General features: G+C 43.8%; 1 protein-coding gene across 1 annotated transcript in view; it reads left to right on the top strand.

Moving 5' to 3' along the window:
• The window catches only part of LOC121559822 (neuron navigator 2-like), a 329305-nt gene that overhangs the window by 214941 nt on the left and 93022 nt on the right, over positions 1–21342 (top strand). The window contains exons 3-4 of the mRNA XM_045208606.1: positions 12798–12915; positions 17366–17418. Of these exons, the coding sequence (XP_045064541.1) occupies positions 12798–12915; positions 17366–17418 (171 nt within the window). The remainder of the gene's footprint in view (positions 1–12797; positions 12916–17365; positions 17419–21342) is intronic.

Genomic DNA, 21342 nt, shown 5'->3' on the forward strand with positions numbered 1-21342 from the left:
TGCACTGTACGCATGCTGTACATTTCTCTCAGCACCTGACTAGATTTCTCACTCTCGTCTTGTTGTGTCCTTTCTGCAAGTAGAACACTTCTATTGTATTTCAAAGCTCCAAAAAAGGGCACTGCAATTGCTGTAAAAGAAAAGGTTATCGAACGACGATCCTCTCTTTTCCCGCCACTTAATTACAGTCATTCCACAGCCCAGAACACTTCTGTTCTGTCCCTCTGATGTTGATCTTGTGTTCGTTTATGGTTGGAAACACTTGTCTCATCACCAGCCAACAGCGTTCATTGTGGTGTCAGATTGCACAAGGGGAAAGTGCTGAAGCCATGCATGTTTTTCCCTCACCTAGTGTTGCTGTATTGTAGCGATGCTTTGATGTCTGTATGGAAAGTCCAAACAGGCTTAGTAAGGTATCAGCCACCAGAGGTTGAAGAGTGTTGAGCGTGAGAGTCTGAGAGAGCATGTGTGTTTGTTTTCTTTTGAATTATTCTTAGAAATAGACAGACAGAGTGACAACAGGAAGGCGGGCGGGCGGGCAGACAGACAGACAGGCAAGTGGACAGACCGGCACGTAGACAGATGGACAGACATACAGACAGACGGACGGACGGACATACGGACAGACAGGATGGTTCTGCGTTACTTCTCTGTGTTTGGCGTCATACGGTGCTGACTATATTAATAATAATAGTGAACAGGATCTGGGGCCCACTGATAGACACAGTATCAGTCAGGTACAGAGAAGTCATGTGGTGTGAGCTGATGGAAAATAGATCTTTATATTCATTGAATTACATTTTACCTTTTTTTTTCATTTAGTAGACGCTCTTATCCAGAGCGACTTACAGTTAGTGAGTGTATACATTTTTCATACTGGCCTCCCGTGGGAATCGAACCCACAACCCTGGCATTGCAAGCGATCTGAATTACATTTGTTATTACGAGTTACCCACTGACTCTTCCCAGGTTAACAGAATCTCTCTTCCCTCCCTTTCTCCCTCTTTTCCTTCCTCTCAGTATTAATCCCTAGTTCTTATCTCATCTCCAGTGAGTGACTAGTCAGACACAGTCAGTAAATCAGTCAGTCATAGGTTGAGCAGGCAGGTTATTGCTAGTCTGGAGAGGAGAGATGATAAGACTGTTTAATTATATACCACTGCCTTCACACAGCATGACTGACAGAAGACCCACAGAGTGCAGGGGTCAGGCCTGTGTGTGTTTTTCCCTTATGTGTGCGTGCGTGTGCATGCATGTGTGTGTGCATATGCATGTTTGTTTGTGTGTGTGTTTATGCATTTCAGAAATTAAAATGACCTTTCTTTTTATGATGTGTAGTCAATTTCCACCACCTACTTCATCCTAATTAAGGACTATTGATTATTGACTGATATAACCTTTTCTGAACATATTATGGACATATGGGCCATGCAACATCAATCACAATGGAAGATTTATACCAGAACACAAGCAGTCCAGCAGTGTCTTATTGACATTTTGGGGATGAGAGAGAAGGAGGGGGGTAGAGCGAGGGAGAGAAGGAGGGAGGGTAGAGCGAGGGAGAGAAGGGGGGGGGTAGAGCGAGGGAGAGAAGGAGGGAGGACACTTATAGGGATGAAAGGAAGCTTTCTCTTTCTCAAGGTTAGAGGAGTAGAGATTTCGAGAAAAGTGTGTGTGTGTATGTACAGTGGGGAAAAAAAGAATTTAGTCAGCCACCAATTGTGCAAGTTCTCCCACTTAAAAAGATGAGAGAGGCCTGTAATTTTTATCATAGGTACATGTCAACTATGACAGACAAAATGAGAAAAAAAATTCCAGAAAATCACATTGTAGGATTTTTGATGAATTTATTTGCAAATTATGGTGGAAAATAAGTATTTGGTCAATAACAAAAGTTTCTCAATACTTTGTTATATACCCTTTGTTGGCAATGACACAGGTCAAACGTTTTCTGTAAGTCTTCACAAGGTTTTCACACACTGTTGCTGGTATTTTGGCCCATTCCTCCATGCAGATCTCCTCTAGAGCAGTGATGTTTTGGGGCTGTCGCTGGGCAACACAGACTTTCAACTCCCTCCAAAGATTTTCTATGGGATTGAGATCTGGAGACTGGCTAGGCCACTCCAGGACCTTGAAATGCTTCTTACGAAGCCACTCCTTCGTTGCCCGGGCGGTGTGTTTGGGATCATTGTCATGCTGAAAGACCCAGCCACGTTTCATCTTCAATGCCCTTGCTGATGGAAGGAGGTTTTCACTCAAAATCTCACGATACATGGCCCCATTCATTCTTTCCTTTACACGGATCAGTCGTCCTGGTCCCTTTGCAGAAAAAACAGCCCCATAGCATGATGTTTCCACCCCCATGCTTCACAGTAGGTATGGTGTTCTTTGGATGCAACTCAGCATTCTTTGTCCTCCAAACACGACGAGTTGAGTTTTTACCAAAAAGTTATATTTTGGCTTCATCTGACCATATGACATTCTCCCAATCCTCTTCTGGATCATCCAAATGCACTCTAGCAAACTTCAGACGGGCCTGGACATGTACTGGCTTAAGCAGGGGGACACGTCTGGCACTGCAGGATTTGAGTCCCTGGCGGCGTAGTGTTTTACTGATGGTAGGCTTTGTTACTTTGGTCCCAGCTCTCTGCAGGTCATTCACTAGGTCCCCCCGTGTGGTTCTGGGATTTTTGCTCACCGTTCTTGTGATCATTTTGACCCCACGGGGTGAGATCTTGCGTGGAGCCCCAGATCGAGGGAGATTATCAGTGGTCTTGTATGTCTTCCATTTCCTAATAATTGCTCCCACAGTTGATTTCTTCAAACCAAGCTGCTTACCTATTGCAGATTCAGTCTTCCCAGCCTGGTGCAGGTCTACAATTTTGTTTCTGGTGTCATTTGACAGCTCTTTGGTCTTGGCCATAGTGGAGTTTGGAGTGTGACTGTTTGAGGTTGTGGACAGGTGTCTTTTATACTGATAACAAGTTCAAACAGGTGCCATTAATACAGGTAACGAGTGGAGGACAGAGGAGCCTCTTAAAGAAGAAGTTACAGGTCTGTGAGGTGTGATTTTCTCCTACAATGTGATTTTCTGGATTTTTTTTCCTCAATTTGTCTGTCATAGTTGACGTGTACCTATGATGAAAATTACAGGCCTCTCTCATCTTTTTAAGTGGGAGAACTTGCACAATTGGTGGCTGACTAAATACTTTTTTCCCCCACTGTATGTGCATGTTTGTGTGTGTGAGAGAAAGCGACAGAGACAAGATGGACAGTACGAGGGGGATGTGTATGAGTGTGTGTGAGTGTGTGTGCACGCTTACATGTATGCATCTCTCTCTGTGTGTAGTGTGTGATAAGTGTAAACTAATTAGCTGTGTATTGTTTGTGTTGCTCAGATCAGACAGCCGTCTGATTGGTTCGAGAGGAGGAGGGGCTAATGTGTTTAAGCTGGCACTCTGTGCCAAAGAGGGAGGGGTCACACTGTCATTAGCCGCTAACACACTTGGCCTCGACAGCCATGATGCTGCCACAGGTCTGCACAATAGCTACAGGTGTAGCCTAAACGCATGCACACACGCACGCACTCATGCACGCACGCACACACACAATCACACACACGCTTGCACGCACCCATGCACACAACCCATCAGATAAAAAATAAAATCAGTCTTTCCTGTAGATTTTTCCACTTCATACCTAGGTCCATATGTTTGCCATCAGAGTAGAGAGTATAGTACAGAAGTACACCATCTCAACCTGTGTCATTGGGGTTGGAAAAGAAGGAGATGAGATCAGAGGGGGAAGGATGGAGGGTTGGAGGAAGAAAGGGGGTAGTGGAAGCGATGTATCCGTTGTGGCTTCCAGGCATTGCTAACCACAGCTCTTTCATGTACCAGAGTCCAAGCTCAGACATGACAAGGGTCATTTAGAGTGGGCCTGATATCATTCTGTAACTATACTGTAAGCTGCGGGCTCAAACCACTTAAAAGAGCTGTGTGTGTGTCCACCACAGAGTGCAGAGAGAGAACTTGCAGTCTAGGAAGCCCTCCTCAGCCCTAAACCACTACGCTACAGGGACCAGGAGATCTAGACGATCTATATCTCTGCCCTGGTCTGTGGTGGGGGGTTTGGTTTATAGATAGACCTCCCTATCTCCCTATTTTATAAGCTGAATACATTCTCTCTCTCTCAGCTCTCTCTCTCTCTCAGCTCTCTCTCTGTCTCTCTCTGTCTCTCTTTCTCGCTCTTTCTCTCTTTCTCTCTGTCTCTCTTTCTCTCTCTTTCTCTCTGTCTTTCTTTCTCTCTCTTTCTCTTTCTCTCTGTCTCTCTCCCTCTTTCTCATCTTCATTACCCATTTATTCCTATGATGAGTTGTGACAGGTATTGAGTGGTCACTCTAGCCCAGCAGCAGTTAGACAGCCAGCCCCCCCCTCTCTCCCCCTCATCTCCCTGCAGTACAAATTGTTGTCATATCATGCAGCAGATTAATATTGATTTCCCATAAGCCATCTGTTTGTTAAGGTATTCACTGATTGGCTGAAGCCTATGAGAGGTCTGGGTTCAGGGTCTGGCCTGTCACTCAAATAAAGTTTTTTTATTGTACTTTCTAGTGTGTGTTTGTGTTTGGGGTGGAGGTGGCATCATTCAAATAGGACCAAAGTGTGTTTGTGTGTCTGTGTATGTGTAACAGGGATGAAATAACACTTCCACAGGCCACTCTAGCTGTGATAGTGGTAAGCGATTTACCCTAAACACTGCTGTTGCACCTCCTACTTTTCTGGGTTCAGATGGGCATTGGGTAGCGGAGGATAGTCATCCATCATTCTCCCATCAGCCATCTGGTGCCTACCCTGGCGTGGGCGGTAAGTGTTGCCAGATGTCATCGCCAACCCCAGCCGTATGGATGCTGAGCGGACAGAATTGGTTTAAAGGTGATGGAGGGGGGAGGTAGCATGTTAGGCTATGACTGGGAGGTGTGTGTGTACAGTACACTGTACCATTGATATGATCCTTTACAATGTAGAAAACCTCTAACACACATACTCATACTCTTCAGACTCACTACCAAAGGCAACAAGTGATAGTTTAAGGACAGTTAACTTTCTCTCTGTAAAGAAACAAAAACATCACATAGTTTGGAGGTGATAGATGGGAAATCTCAGGTTATGAGGGCAGACTTTCCTATTTTGTCCCTGTCTCCGGTTCTCAAATGTGTCAGACCTCCCCTGAACAAGTGTGTACAGTGGGGGAAAAAAGTATATTTTGTGCAAGTTCTCCCACTTAAAAAGATGAGAGAGGCCTGTAATTTTCATCATAGGTACACGTCAACTATGACAGACAAAATGAGGAAAAAATTTCCAGAAAATCACATTGTAGGATTTTTTATGAATTTATTTGCAAATTATGGTGGAAAATAAGTATTTGGTCAATAACAAAAGTTTCTCAATACTTTGTTATATACCCTTTGTTGGCAATGACACAGGTCAAACGTTTTCTGTAAGTCTTCACAAGGTTTTCACACACTGTTGCTGGTATTTTGGCCCATTCCTCCATGCTGATCTCCTCTAGAGCAGTGATGTTTTGGGGCTGTCGCTGGGCAACACGGACTTTCAACTCCCCTCCAAAGATTTTCTATGGGGGTTGAGATCTGGAGACTGGCTAGGCCACTCCAGGACCTTGAAATGCTTCTTACGAAGCCACTCCTTCGTTGCCCGGGCGGTGTGTTTGGGATCATTGTCATGCTGAAAGACCCAGCCACGTTTCATCTTCAATGCCCTTGCTGATGGAAGGAGGTTTTCACTCAAAATCTCACGATACATGGCCCCATTCATTCTTTCCTTTACACGGATCAGTCGTCCTGGCCCCTTTGCAGAAAAACAGCCCCAAAGCATGATGTTTCCACCCCCATGCTTCACAGTAGGTATGGTGTTCTTTGGATGCAACTCAGTATTCTTTGTCCTCCAAACACGACGAGTTGAGTTTTTACCAAAAAGTTCTATTTTGGTTTCATCTGACCATATGACATTCTCCCAATCCTCTTCTGGATCATCAAAATGCACTCTAGCAAACTTCAGACGGGCCTGGACATGTACTGGCTTAAGCAGGGGGACACGTCTCGCACTGCAGGATTTGAGTCCCTGGTGGCGTAGTGTGTTACTGATGGTAGGCTTTGTTACTTTGGTCCCAGCTCTCTGCAGGTCATTCACTAGGTCCCCCCGTTTGGTTCTGGGATTTTTGCTCACCGTTCTTGTGATCATTTTGACCCCACGGGGTGAGATCTTGCGTGGAGCCCCAGATCAAGGGAGATTATCAGTGGTCTTGTATGTCTTCCATTTCCTAATAATTGCTCCCACAGTTGATTTCTTCAAACCAAGCTGCTTACCTATTGCAGATTCAGTCTTCCCAGCCTGGTGCAGGTCTACAATGTTGTTTCTGGTGTCCTTTGACAGCTCTTTGGTCTTGGCCATAGTGGAGTTTGGAGTGTGACTGTTTGAGGTTGTGGACAGGTGTCTTTTATACTGATAACAAGTTCAAACAGGTGCCATTAATACAGGTAACGAGTGGAGGACAGAGGAGCCTCTTAAAGAAGAAGTTACAGGTCTGTGAGAGGCAGAAATCTTGCTTGTTTGTAGGTGACCAAATACTTATTTTCCACCATAATTTGCAAATAAATTCATTAAAAATCCTACAATGTGGTTTTCTGGATTTTTTTTCTCAATTTGTCTGCCATAGTTGACGTGTACCTATGATGAAAATTACAGGCCTCTCTCATCTTTTTAAGTGGGAGAACTTGCACAATTGGTGGCTGACTAAATACTTTTTTTCCCCACTGTATGTGTGTGTGCCTGTGTCTGTTCATTATGTACAGGTGTGGATGGTATAAGAGAACAGTTAAAGGGCTGTCAGAGGTATTTGCCTGTTACTCTGTTACCTCTGACACATAGGCATTCATCTGTCTGGGGGTCTGAGCCCAGCAGCACCTTGGGAAGGGGAGGAGACTATTGAGCTGAGATGAGAGGGTTATGAGTCAGGGGTTGGGAAGAGGGGGGCTGAGAGCTAGAATGAGGGATAGGAGAGAAGAGTTGACTCAGTGATTGAGTGAGTGAGTCAAAGAGAGAGAGAGAGAAAAATAGTTGAAAAGTAGAGTTTGAGACAGTGACTTAGAGCAAGTTGGAGAAGAGCAGAGAAAGTGCGTGACAGAGGGAAGAGAGGTATAAAATGGGACGTTGGTAAAGAGAGTGGGTAGTAGAGAGAAATGGAGAGAGAGATGTGAGAAGGAAAGAAGAGAGTCGTCAGACAGACAGCATGGCTATATTTACCACCTCGTCTATGTGACAGAACGCCGCTATAACGAGAGCTCATCTCTAGTCCTGTCTTTTTGGGGAGTTTTCTGGACGTACAGCCTCTACCCCTATACCTGTCCCCCTCTGCCCCACCTGAGGGGCCTGGATGGCGGTGTGTGTGGGCCTCAGGGTGCCTGTCAGGGGACCCAACCGCTTCTCCTGTGAGCACTTTAAAACGGTAAGGGCCTTGCGTTACTTACTGAGAGAGGGTTACGATCAGGGAAAAATAAATCATGTATTAGAAGTGGGAAAAGTGAGAAAGGAGAAATAAAGAAGAAGTGGAACAGGGAAGATGAGAGGAACAAGGAGAAAGAGAAGAGCGAGAGCAGGCACTGATAGTAACATCTTAGTGAGAGAGAGAGGAACGATAAATAGAGGGAAAGGAAACGAGAGCGGAACGGAGGTATAGAAAGTGAAGAAGAGGGGTCAACACAAAATAGCTGGTCTGGGGTTGAGTCAGGTCCCTCTGAACACTTATAGAGGAAGTTGTGTGTATTTATGGAAAGGGGTGGACAGGGGCAGGTAGCATGCTGTGTGTACAGTATTTGTATTTGTATTTAATTCCCGGATCGCCATTAGCTGCTGCCAAGGCAACAGCTACTCTTCCTGGTGTCCAATCACAATTACATACAATAAAACAATGCATAACACAATGCATTATTACACACTATTCTACCATAACATATCTACAATACAAAATCAATAAACAGCAAAATGACAATATTAAAATGTATGTGTGGGGCCTCCCGAGTGGCGCAGCGGTCTGAGGCATCACTACAGACCCGGGTTCGATCCCAGGCTTTGTCACTGCCAGCCGCTACCGGGAGACCCATGAGGTGGCGCACAATTGGCCCAGCCTCGTCCAGGTTAGGATAGGGTTTGGCCGGCCGGGATGTCCTTGTCCCATCGCGCTCTAGCGACTCCTTGTGGCGGGCCGGGCGCATGCACGCTGACATCGGTCGCCAGCTGTATGCCGTTTCCTCTGACACATTGGTGCAGCTGGCTACCGGGTTAAGTGAGCAGTGTGTCAAGAAGCAGTGCGGCTTGGCAGGGTCGTGTTTCGGAGGACACATGGCTCTCGACCTTCGCCTCTCCCGAGGCCGTGCGGGAGTTGCAGTGATGGTACAAGACTGTAACTACCAATTGGGGAGAAAAAGGGGTGAAAAGTTAATAAATTAAATAAAAATGTATGTGCGTGTGTTAGCATGCGTTTGCTAATGATGTGTGTGTGTGTCTCTTCACAGTCCGCGCTGTCCCATAAGGTGTAGTTTTATCCGTTTTTTAAATCTGATTTTACTGCTTGACTGAGTTACATGATGTGGAAAAGACTAGTAATGTAGTTATGGCTCTATGTAGTACTGTGCGTTTCCCTTAGTTTTTTCTGGACTTAAAGAGACTGTGAAGAGACCTCTGGTGGCATGTCTTGTGGGGTATGCATGAGGGTCTGAGCTGTGCGCTAGTCGCTTAAACGGAAAGCTTGGTGATTTCAACATGTCAATACCTCTCACAAAGACAAGCAGTAATGCAGTCAATATGGGACAAGGTTGTGAGGAAAAGTATGCATGAATGCCAACACACCACAGAGACTCATGGACATTACAGTTTCAATATGAAGAACACTCAGGAGAGATGTTTGAGCAAACTTGGTGTACTATACTTGCAAAAATCACATAAGTTACAAAATTTTGTCAAGTCGTATATACAGTTTTATGCACCTGAGAATAGAGACCTCACTTCAGGAGCGCAAAAGTGAATGAGTGAAATGTAGTCTACCATTTCACCTCCTCTAAAGTGTAATCACAGCAGAGTGTGTGTTTGGTATTTTTTCTGCGTCCAGTGCTATGCCATTAGCAAATTGAACAGAGTTTAACTTCCTGGCTGAATGTGGCATCGCGTGAGTCCGGGTGTTTTCTTAAAGTGGCTCTCTTTCACTTCACTAGATTAGGACATAATGGTGTGTTAAGTGTTGTGCTGTTTTAGGCTTCTTTGTGAATGCTATGAGAACCCAAATTGTTGACAGGTTATTAGTGTAAGTGGGTTGGAAAGCACAGGCCTTTTAGTGTGTGTGTGGGAACCATGATGCTGAATAGACTGTTGTAGTGCTGTTGTTGCTCTTTGGTTGTCCTGTGTGTTTGTGGTCAGAGCTGCTCTTTGGATGGGATACCTGTGGTGTGGGGAAGGTGTGTGTGTGTGTGGACGTGTTTAACTATACTTGTGGGGACCAAAAGTCTCCACAAGAATAGTAAACTAAAAAAGATTGGACCAACTGGGGACATGTTGTTAGTCCCCATAAGGTCAAATGCTATTTCTAGGGGGTTTAGGGTTAATGTTAAGGTTAGTTATAGGGTTAGGGAAAATAGGATTTTGAATGGGACTGAATTGTGTGTCCCCACAAGGTTAGTTATACAAGACTGTGTGTGTGTGTGTGTGTGTGTGTGTGTGTGTGTGTGTGTGTGTGTGTGTGTGTGTGTGTGTGTGTGTGTGTGTGTGTGTGTGTGTGTGTGTGTGTGTGTGTGTGTGTGTGTGTGTGTGCGTGCGTGCATGTGTAAAGAGAAGGAATTGAAAAAAAGGAAAGAAAATCCCTCACCAGGGGCCACAACTTTTCACTAACTTACCCTTTCATCTTTCACTTTGTTTGCCATGCATCCTTTGACTTGCGTGCTATACACACACACACCTGTTTAGCATTCCCCGCTTCAATCAGTAAGCAATGACTAGCTGTGACTGAGAGTATGCTTTTGACATCAAAGCATCCACTCCAATCACCATCTCTTCCCTTCCGAAAGTCCCTACCAACACAAGTAAAGGGCATGTCAGTGTGATGAGCTGCCTGTCCTCTCCCTCTCTCTCTACCTCCCCAGCCCATAACCCAGTGCTGAAGGGGGAGGCCTGTGTGCGTCATGCCCTCTGCGGGGCATCATATGCTGGATTGATGTGTCAGCAGGCCTGGTTGGTGTGTGGAGGCTGGTTGTGGGGCATGTTTGTGTGGCATGGCTAAGGCATGCAGTGGGAGAGAGACAGTTGTGTGTGGCCTAAGGGCATCTGTGAGTGTGTGTTTGTGTTCATAGAACATTGTTGTTTGTTTACTGGTCCGAGTGTGTGACCCATTTTAAAGCGACGTCACGCTGTTGCTCATTCACATGCCTTTAACCCTTTAGAGGACACACCGACACCAACACTGACACATGCACACAGAAACAAACACACACACACACACAGAGGTCTTGTAAAGGGGACAGTGAGTGGTCAGAGACTGTGTATGAGTCAGATCCCAGCCGCTCAGTGTCACGTTGCATTCCCTCTTACCAATTTACAGCTCCCAAAAAAGAACCCCTATCTTGGGATGAGAGGGTGGGATTACTGGGAATTTACGAGAATTTCCCCTCTTGAAAGAATAATTGATTAAAACACAACACTGCTGAAATAGAAAATCCACTCATCTCTTTTTCCCTATTTGCCATTTTAGGTCTATGTCTTCCCTGCTGACTTTATTTACAAACTCAACACTAAAATGGGTTATTATACTATTACAAACACACATATTAGTGTGTGGGTGGGATGCTGTCAGTGCGGTTGGTGCCTATAGTTGGTGAAATTAGGAATAATCAGAAATGTTCTGGAAGAGAGGGGCTTTTCCCTGTGATGTGGAGAATTCCCAGAGTGGCTGACAGCGCCAGTCAGACACGGCTCAAAGGCATCTTCTGGTGTGTTAAGTGCTGTTTTAGGCTTCTTTGCTAACAGAGTAATAACCCTAATAGTTGACATGTTATTAGTGTAAGTGGGTTGGAAAGCACAGGCCTTTTAGTGTGTGTGTTCTGGTTTTAGTGAGCGGGATTTCACCAGCCTTAGAGTTTTGAAAGTAGGATTCTCTCTCTTCATTTTCCCTCCCTCTGTGTTCCCTATTCTCAGTGCCCCATACTTCTTAATGTAGCCTTAGGGTATGTTTTGATCTTAAGTCAGAGGTCCTATGTGTTGTTATTGAACGTGATTGCCCTTCCAGTTCAATAAGTCATGAAATCCAGTGATCTACTGTATCCTTTAACCTTTGGTGTCAATCATTGATTGGTGTCAATCATGAAAATACATTGTTTTGGTTGGAAATATGTATAAAACAAAATATGTATTTCCAACGCCTTGTGCTCACTAGGTTGATATTCCCCAGATACAGTATGTTACAGCATTTCATCCCCTTAAAGAATTAACACTTCATCCCCATAAAGAAAAACCCCCAGTGTTTTGAGAGAATGTTATCCTTTGCTTAAAGGCTTGTTTAGCACTGTCTGAGCCATGTTATAGCTGTGTGTGTGTGTGTCTGTATGTGTGTTTGTATGTGTGTGTGTGTGTGTGTGTGTGTGTGAGAGAGAGAGAGAACCTACAAGCGTGCATGTGTAGCCTACATGAAAGTGTTTGAACCTTGCTCTGTGTGTGTGTGTTTGAAATGAAGCGTTCAGAGCAGTGATTCATATGATGGGTAACACTGAATTGGCCCCAGGTCTATTTACCTTTAAAAACCCAGAGAACTGGGGTCACAGTATGTGTGCTTGTGCGTGTGTGATGGTTCATTTAGCTGGTTGAAATACTGAAGTGATGGCTGCAGCAAAACATTGCTCAGATTCGTCGGGATGCCTCAGACAAAACACTAATGTCCGACTCAATTTGGTTACTCCAGAATTATATTTACAATTTGCCTTGAGATTTTGAACTTGTTTCTACAACTTTCCACATTAAACACACTCTTTAGCAACATTTTCTGAATCTGTTCAGCATCCCCTTCCCTAATTGCCGTTATTTCTAATTAAGCATTACTGTGTACTTACTTCAGCGTTTTTGTTTGTTACCAATTTTTTGGAATCTCAAATCAAGTCTCATTTTGAGATGGCATCTCTCTCCCTCTGATCATTTGCATTTTTCTCTCCCTCTGCTCTTGCTTGGGTTTTTTATTTACCCAAATAAATCCCTCACCGGCCTTCAATCCGGGAGAGGCAAGCAGCCTTGGAGAGGGAGAGTTGTCTGCAACAACCAATTACAAACGAAACTATTCAGATTATTCAGACGCTTAATTCAAATCCCCCCTACCCCTCCCTCGCGCACTCTGAAGGGCCTTTTCTGTCCTCGAGCCCGTGATGTCAGCACCTCATTGAAACCGTCCGCTCGCGCTGCTGCGCTACCGGAGCACAATGGTCCCAATTTGAATACCACGCGGATATATGCCAGCCATGCGCCCCAACAAAAGAAAAAGGGGGTGCGCGGGTCCAATTCAACCATGTTGTTATTTTATTCGAGTCGTAAATTAGTTTAATTTGAGTCATTTGTATTTTTTAAGTGTTATGGGATTTTAAACACTCGCTTGACTTCTAAAAAGCGGAGGCGCAAGACTTGTGTTTTGCTTTTGATATTAGTCGTTCCCTGGGCGTCTAATATGTGGACGCTGATGTTTTGTGTCCTGAACAGATCTATACGGATTGGGCCAACCACTACCTAGCCAAGTCAGGACACAAGCGACTTATCAAGGACCTTCAAACAGACGTCACAGACGGAGTGCTGCTGGCGGAGATCATACAGGTTGTCGGTAAGTGGTACACTTCATTTACCATCTCTTCTCTTGATGCCATTATTACTGTTACTGCTAATGAGTTCGGCTGATGGACTAGACTTCTCATGAAAATACCATATTTATACTTATTTGAAGCTGTAACGCTATGTATATGTGTACAGTAATCGCCATAATGTTATATGCTTATAGTGAACTGTCCTCATAAAAGTATAATTTCATAAAAGTATTAATTTCAACATAATATATTATTGACGTATTATCAACAAGTTATTATTCTCCAAAATTGAGTTGGGAAAATCCCTCAGTTTAACCCCCGAAATATTTGACAATGGTGCAGTCAGGGAGAAGTTTGACTGAGGGAAGTTTTGTAATGTAATGTCACTATGCGCTCCTGCCCCTAAGTCAGAGTCCTGTAATTTTCCCACTTCACAAGCTGCCCTGTCATATTTTAAAGAGGAGGGATGGTGGAGGGGGGAGACAGTGCCCTGAGGTTAAAGCACTGTCACATCAGCTGATCACTCTGCTTCCCAGAGTTCAATAGCACTGTATCCCAGAATATAGATTACATTTATTTGTATACAGAACACTGCCTCAAATCTCAGAAAACATGTAGAGCACACATAGAATTAGGAATAAGAATAATTTAGCACAGAACACATCATAGTCCCACGTCATAGAACATTTGTGTAGACTAGTCTTCTTCATAGAATTCGGACTAGAATCTGGAGTAGGGAACAAGAAAGACCTAATCATTTTCTCTCACTACGTCTCTGAAAGTCAGAGTAGGCTAGCGGGTCTTTAGAGTGGAAGATGGATCTTTTGGGGATTTTTGTAGCGTCAACGGCAGGATGGGTGTGTTTGGAGATTCTGAGTCCTCTGTTCTCTTTTTCTTTGTGTCTTTTGATGCTCAGATTTAATCTCAGTATTCACTGGATGGTGAGCATCACCAAGGATGTGCATTGTCGTAAGCATACATCTTTGATGATCTGTTATGACACAAACTGGGTTGTCTTCCGTCCCCTGATATAGTAGGCCCCCAGTGAGAGCATGATGTCTCACCATCAGCGGTCTCTGTATCCCTAGGGGACAGTGTAGGGTAGAAACAGTGGCACATGCTATTGTAAACATGCATGCAAGTGCACACACACCCACATGCACAAGTAGGTGAGGGAAAGCAGAGGTGGTGTTCATTGCAAAGGATGTCTACAGCTGACTCATTGACTAAGTTTGTCTGGCTGTGTCGCTGGGCTGTTTTTTGACAGGTCTTCCACCCAGCTGGCTACTGCTACCCTGGTATCATGTAACTGAGCTCTATCCCTCTTCCAATCCCAATATGAGTACCCCATTCACCAGTTCATTCATAGTTTCCTTTCCCCCTTTCAATGTAGACAGAGGGAAATATCACACCAGACAATTGCTACTGAAATCTGGCCATGCAGCTCAGTGGGTGTGAAGCAGGGGGACAGTGAGACAGAGACACAGGGTCAGGGACCTGACTGGGATCAGTAGCACATTATTTGGGTAGGAGACAACAGGGGAGACTGAATGACAGATAATGGCAGGGTTTTGAAGAGTTATAATATATACTGAACAAAAATATAAAAACAACATGCAACAATTTAAAGATTTTACTGAGTTACAGTTCATATGAGGAAATCATTAAATTGAAATAAATAAATTAGGCCCTAATCTATGGATTTCACATGACTGGGAATACAGATATGCATCTGTTGGTCACATATACCTTTTAAAAAATGGGCCTCACAATGGGCCTCAGGATCTCGTCACGGTATTTCTGTGCATTCAAATTGCCATCGATAAACCGCTCGCCCAAACAAACCGCTCGCCCACACGACGCCATACACGTGGTCTGCGGTTGTGAGGCCGGTTGGACGTACTGCCAAATTATCTAAAATGACGTTGGAGGTGGCTTATGGTAGAGAAATTAACATTCAATTATCTGGCAACAGCTGTGGTGGACATTTCTGCAGTCAGCATGCCAATTGTATGCTTCCTCAAAACTTGAGACATCTGTGGCACTGTGTTGTGTGACAAAACTGCACACATTTTTTGACCTGGCCCGTGTATCCTGGATGGATATTGACCTCATTCCGTCAGTAGAGGATGCCTGGTTGTTCTTTAAAAGTGCTTTCCTCTCCATCTTAAATAAGCATGCCCTATTCAAAAAATTCATAACTAAGAACAGATATAGCCCCTGGTTCACCCCAGACTTGACTGCCCTTGACCAGCACAAAAACATCCTGTGGCGTACTGCATTAGCATCGAACAGCCCCCGCGATATGCAACTTTTCAGGGAAGTCAGGAACCAATATACACAATCAGTTAGGAAAGCAAAGGCTAGCTTTTTCTAACAGAAATTGTCGCAACCCGAAATTGTCGCAACCCCTATTACTAGCCTGTTCAACCTCTCTTTCGTATTGTCTGAGATCCCCAGAGACTGGAAAGCTGCCGCGGTCATCCCCCTCTTCAAAGGGGGTGACACTCTAGATCCAAACTGTTACAGACCTATATCCATCCTGCCCTGCCTTTCGAAAGTATTTGAAAGCCAAGTTAACAAACCGATCATTTCGAATCCCACCGTACCTTCTCCGCTATGCAATCTGGTTTCCGAGCTGGTCATGGGTGCACCTCAGCCACGCTCAAGGTCCTAAACGATATTATAACCGCGATCGATAAAAGACAGTACTGTGCAGCCGTCTTCATCGACCTGGCCAAGGCTTTCGACTCTGTCAATCACCGCATTCTTATTGGAATACTAAATACATTTACAAAATAGCCTCCAACACTCTACTCAGCAAATTGGATGTAGTCTATCACAGTGCCATCCGTTTTGTCACCAAAGCCCCATATGCTACCCACCATTGTGACCTGTACGCTCTCGTTGGCTGGCCCTCACTACATATTCGTCGCCAAACCCACTGGCTCCAGATAATCTATAAATCACTGCTAGGCAAATCCCCGCCTTATCTTAGCTCATTGGTCACCATAGCAGCACCCACCCGTAGTCTGCGCTCCAGCAGGTATATCTCACTGGTCACCCCCAAAGCCAACACCTCCTTTGGCCTCCATTCCTTCCAGTTCTCTGCTGCCAATGACTGGAACGAACTGCAAAAATCTCTGAAGCTGGAGACACTTATCTCCCTCACTAACCTTAAGCATCAGTTGTCAGAGCAGCTTACCGATCACTGCACCTGTACATGCCCATCTGTAATTAGCCCACCCAACTACCTCATCCCCATATTGTTATTTATTTTGCTAATTTGCACCCCAGTATCTCTATTTGCACATCATCTTCTGCAGATCTATCACTCCAGTGTTAATACTAAATTGTAATTATTTTGCACTATGGCCTATTTATTGCCTTACCTCCATAACTTACTACATTTGCACACACTGTATATAGATTTTCTATTGTGTTATTGACTGTACGTTTTTGTTTATCCCATATGTAACTCTGTGTTGTTGTTGTTTTTATCGCACTGCTTTGCTTTATCTTGGCCAGGTCGCAGTTGTAAATGAGAACTTGTTCTCAACTGGCCTACCTGGTAAAAAAACAAAAAAAATTAAAACATTTTGAGTGGCCTTTTATTGTCCCCAGCACAAGGGGCACCTGTGTAATTATCATGCCGTTTAATCAGCTTCTTGATATGCCACACCTATCAGGTGGATGCATTATCTTGGCAAAGGAGAAATAATCACTAACAGGAATGTAAACAATTTTTTTGCACAACATTTGAGAGAAATAAGATTTTTGTGCTTCTGGAAAATGTCGGCAATATTTTATTTCAGCTCATGAAACAAGGGACCAACACTTTATATGTTGCGTTTATATTTGTGTTCTATGTAAATTCCACAGGGTGTGTTTATGTGCAAGTGTAAGTGTGTTTGTCCAACTGACACAAAGTTTGGACACACTGGGATAACCCTATCTTTTCCTGCAGTAGGTCGTAGTCAGGTTCCTGTGGAGGAGATTCACAGTGGGCCCCACCAGGCTGTAGTGTTGGCACAGTTGTCAGCTGTGAGAGAGAGGACAACCTTGTCTCAGCTGCTGTGGGCTGGGCCTCTAAGGGAGGGGGGATCCACACACACCCCTTCCAAAACAAGCACCAGTGGTCTCCCAGCCAACTCTGCCTGGCCCCTAGTGGCTCCACGCACATTTGCTGTAACTAGATTGAGTTTCATCTCTCAGGAGAAAGAGGGGGTAGTGACCCTTTCCACCTAGTCTCAGGGCCTGCTCTCCATACTCACTCTCTCTGGCACAGTCTGAGTAGGAACATGCTGGAGTAAGAACCCGGGATATCACTAAGTACACCATTTTCTTCTCTCTCTCTCTCTCTCTCTCTCTCTCTCTCTCTCTCTCTCTCTCTCTCTCTCTCTCTCTCTCTCTCTCTCTCTCTCTCTCTCTCTCTCTCTCTCTCTCTCTCTCTCTCTCGCTCGTCTTCAGCCAATGAGAAGATTGAAGACATCAATGGCTGCCCTAAGAGTCGTTCTCAGATGGTGAGTGACCTTCCTAGGGTTTCCTTCTATTGGTTTGTGTGTTTGGCAGTATAACGTTATAATCCTTGTGGTGGTGTGTGTGTTTGTTTTGTTTGCTTGTTTGTATGGGAGAGTGTGTGAAGTAACACGTTGCTTTTGATGTCTTGGCTCTCCACAATAGAGTTTGTGTGTTTGCTCATACGTGTACTTATATACTCGCGTGTATATGCTGTGCGTACGTGCAGGGCCTTATTTAAGCAGGAAATTAGAATTTAGCTCTGTCTCAGAAGACATTGGTCCAATTTAATGGGTATGGATAGTACTCCTGTTATTTTTACATTTGTGGCTTTGTGGTCAGTCTTTGTAAAACATCTGGCCTATAGACAGGCCATTGGCTCTCACTTTAAAGCACCAGAGATTGAGGTTTGGTGTCTGGAAGAGAACCAAATTACTACTAGAAATAAAAACTCTATGTTATCTAGGGGACAAAATCCAGACGGAGAATTCAAGTTACGATGACAATAGAAGCGTTAGCAGGGATGGCGATGTTGTAATGGCTGTGGCTACTGAATAAGGATTCCCTTTTGGAGAGGGCTTTGGCAAGCATACTCTTTTCCCAGGCAAAGGCTTAGTTCTACTGTATATTCATTTCTGTGTTTTTTGTGGTTTGTTGTGGCAGTTTAACATTACAACCCATGAGTGTGAGAGAGAGAGTGTATCTGTGTCCGCGTTTATATGCCAATTAGTCGACTGGTCGATTGTTTGGTCGATAGGCTGTTGGTCGACCAAGATTTTTTTAGTCGAGTAGTAGCAAATATATATATATATATATATATATATATATATACACACTACTGTTCAAAAGTTTGGGGTCACTTAGAAATGTCCTTGTTTTCGAAAGAAAAGCAATTTTTTTGTCCATTAAAATAACATCAAATTGATCAGAAATACAGTGCAGACATTGTTGTAAATGGCTATTGTAGCTGGAAATTGCTGATTTTTAATGGAATATCTACATAGGCGTACAGAGGCCCATTATCAGCAACCATCAGTCCTGTGTTCCAATGGCACATTGTGTTTGCTAATCCAAGTTTATCATTTTAAAAGGCTAATTGATCATTAGAAAACCGTTTTGCAATTATGTTAGCACAGATGAAACTGTTGTACTGATTAAAGAAGCAATAAAACTGGCCTTCTTGAGACTAGTTGAGTATCTGGAGCATCAGCAATTGTGGGTTCGATTACAGGCTCAAAATGGCCAGAAACAAAGAACTTTCTTCTGAAACTCGTCAGTCTATTCTTGTTCTGAGAAATGAAGGCTATTCCATGCGAGAAATTGCCAAGAAACTGAAGATCTCGTACAACGCTGTGTACTACTCCCTTCACAGAACAGTGCAAACTGGCTCTAACCAGCATAGAAAGAGGAGTGGGAGGCCCCGGTGCACAACTGAGCAAGAGGACAAATACATTAGAGTGTCTAGTTTGAGAAACAGACGCCTCACAGGTCCTCAACTGGCAGCTTCATTAAATAGTACCCACAAAACACCAGTCTCAACGTCAACAGTGAATAGGCGACTCCGGGAAGCTGCCCGTTGAGGACCTGTGAGGCGTCTGTTTCTCAAACTAGACACTCTAATGTATTTGTCCTCTTGCTTCATTGTGTGAATTGTTTGCATTTGATTGTTAGTGTATATCAATTCCCCATTACATATATCAGCAGTAGTATATTTACCATTCATTCCTATCATTTCTAATCTACAATGTTTGTTTGGTTGTGGTCATTTCTGTTAATGCATTCAATATATTATTATTCCATTCTCATTGTCAGAGTGGACACATTGTTTGCAGAGCGCACAACCTATGTGTGACGAGTACTGAGTATACGAAGAGGCAGGACGCAGACGCAGGAATTAACAAGGTCAAGGTTTACTTAAACAATGACAAAGAGAAATAACAAAGATAGAGTAAACGACATGAAGCTTAACAATCACACACAACATCATAAGTAACAGTCCAGGGCTGAATAGGAGTGGTGATGAGATGATGAGGTGCAGGTGCACTGGAGGTGATTAGGGTGCGTTGGGTTTCCATTCCGGTGTTGCCGAGGTGGTGCGCTCAGACCGGTGGCTCAGTAGACCGGAGAATCAGAGCGCCGGAGGGGAGCAACGGGAGGAGACGTGACACTATGCTACACTTGAGAAACAACTTTTGGTTCATTTCATTCCATTTACCAGTTTTTTCAATTCAATTTAGTCATTGTCTTTTAAAATAGTCCTACCTGATTACTTCTTATCAGTGCTTGACTTGGACTGAAATAGGTTTCGGTACTCATTTTGGGTGCTGGTACTGTTTATATTGAGGTGCAGGAGCTCCACAATACCGTTGAGCTAATATTCTAAGCAGTTGAAAGTTTGAGGTGCCGGTACTCAGCTCCGGTGAGCTCCTACCTAAGTCAAGCACTGCTTCTTATCCCTTGCACAAATAGCCAACAGCTGTGTCTGTCCCGAGCACCACTGAGGGCCCAGAATATTTTATACAATGTTGCAGCGCAAGCTTCTGCTGGACCCAATTTAATAGTTGAAACAATGTTTCAAGTTCATTGCAGACAGGCCATGCGTAGCCAATATGATTTATAGGATACATTTTTGAAATCAGCATAATTTCTACCTGCAGGCTGCAATGTTTTTATTTGTTGGCTTTATGTAGGCTATTTTTACATAGTTGGCAATGGCAATATAAGTTACTTTTTAGGTTTGTACATTTTCATTTAGATTTGGATAACATTTTGATTAACCACATAACAATGATTTTGAGATAGGAAGACATTATTATAAATGAAATGAAAATGTGCATGTGAACCACAACTGGCATGCAGATCGGTAGAAATGGTAAGATAAATTGGCATTCCACATGAGAATGGTTGCCGACTCCTAGTGTAGCCTAATACCGGCAACTTCAGGAGAGTAATGGCAGAATCTGCGAAAGCCAGCAGGAGTGGGAGGAGAATGGTTGGTTCAGGTTCAGGTTTTTTTCTTGTGGTTATCTAGATCTCTGGCATCCTCTTGAGTCATTTGTGTGTTATTTCATCAAACAGTAAGCTTAAAGCATCAGACAAGCTCAATGCATATAGTTAATTTTATAAAAAGACATAGGGTGTGTCTATATATGGAAAAATACACCTTTAAAAAATTTTACCAATCGATTGGTCGAAAGAACAGACGACTTTCAGTCGACCAAGATTTATTTTAGTCGGAGACAGCCCTAAATTTAGAGGACTCGCATCTTAGCTTGAAACGGGACTGTAGGCAAAAGTTTGCAGTATGCTATATGTTGTTCCAATTACTGGTTGTTCTGATACACAACTGAAAACAAATCTGAACATATTTTCACTGCACTTGACACACTCCAAACAATAAACACTTCTTAGAGTTAGAAATTTTGTCAGTGCGTATACATTTTACCTGCTAAATCATTTTACATTTGTAAATTTCTTTTTTTTTTTACTGCAATGGGAAACTAGCCAGTATCCCTCCTCTGAATGTGGAGGGTTTTAAATTGTGCCATTGTGCCAGTTGAAGGATAATTTTGGCTGCTAGCCAGACCACCCCCCACCAACACACGCGCACACACACACACACACACACAGGAATCAGTCAGTCAGCCGGTCCTCTCAAGGGTTCCTTCTCTCTGTGTCTCCACTATCAATTAGCCGGGTCCCATTAGAGGTTGATTATGCCCTCCAGTCGCCAGTAATTGAGACGTTCCAGGTTGCCTCTTGTCTCTGTAGTCCCTCTCTGGTCTATGTTCCTCTCTGTGTCTTTGTTCTGTACAGTGATTATAACCTTCTCTAAAACCTCTCTTAGCTTACCTCTGACTCCCACTGTTAGCATTTTACAGCAAGAGGTTGAGGAGACAGTGGGCTCACGCTGTGTGTTTAAGTGTGTG

The sequence above is a fragment of the Coregonus clupeaformis genome, chromosome 3 (assembly GCF_020615455.1).
Source record: "Coregonus clupeaformis isolate EN_2021a chromosome 3, ASM2061545v1, whole genome shotgun sequence".
Taxonomy (NCBI): domain Eukaryota; kingdom Metazoa; phylum Chordata; class Actinopteri; order Salmoniformes; family Salmonidae; genus Coregonus; species Coregonus clupeaformis.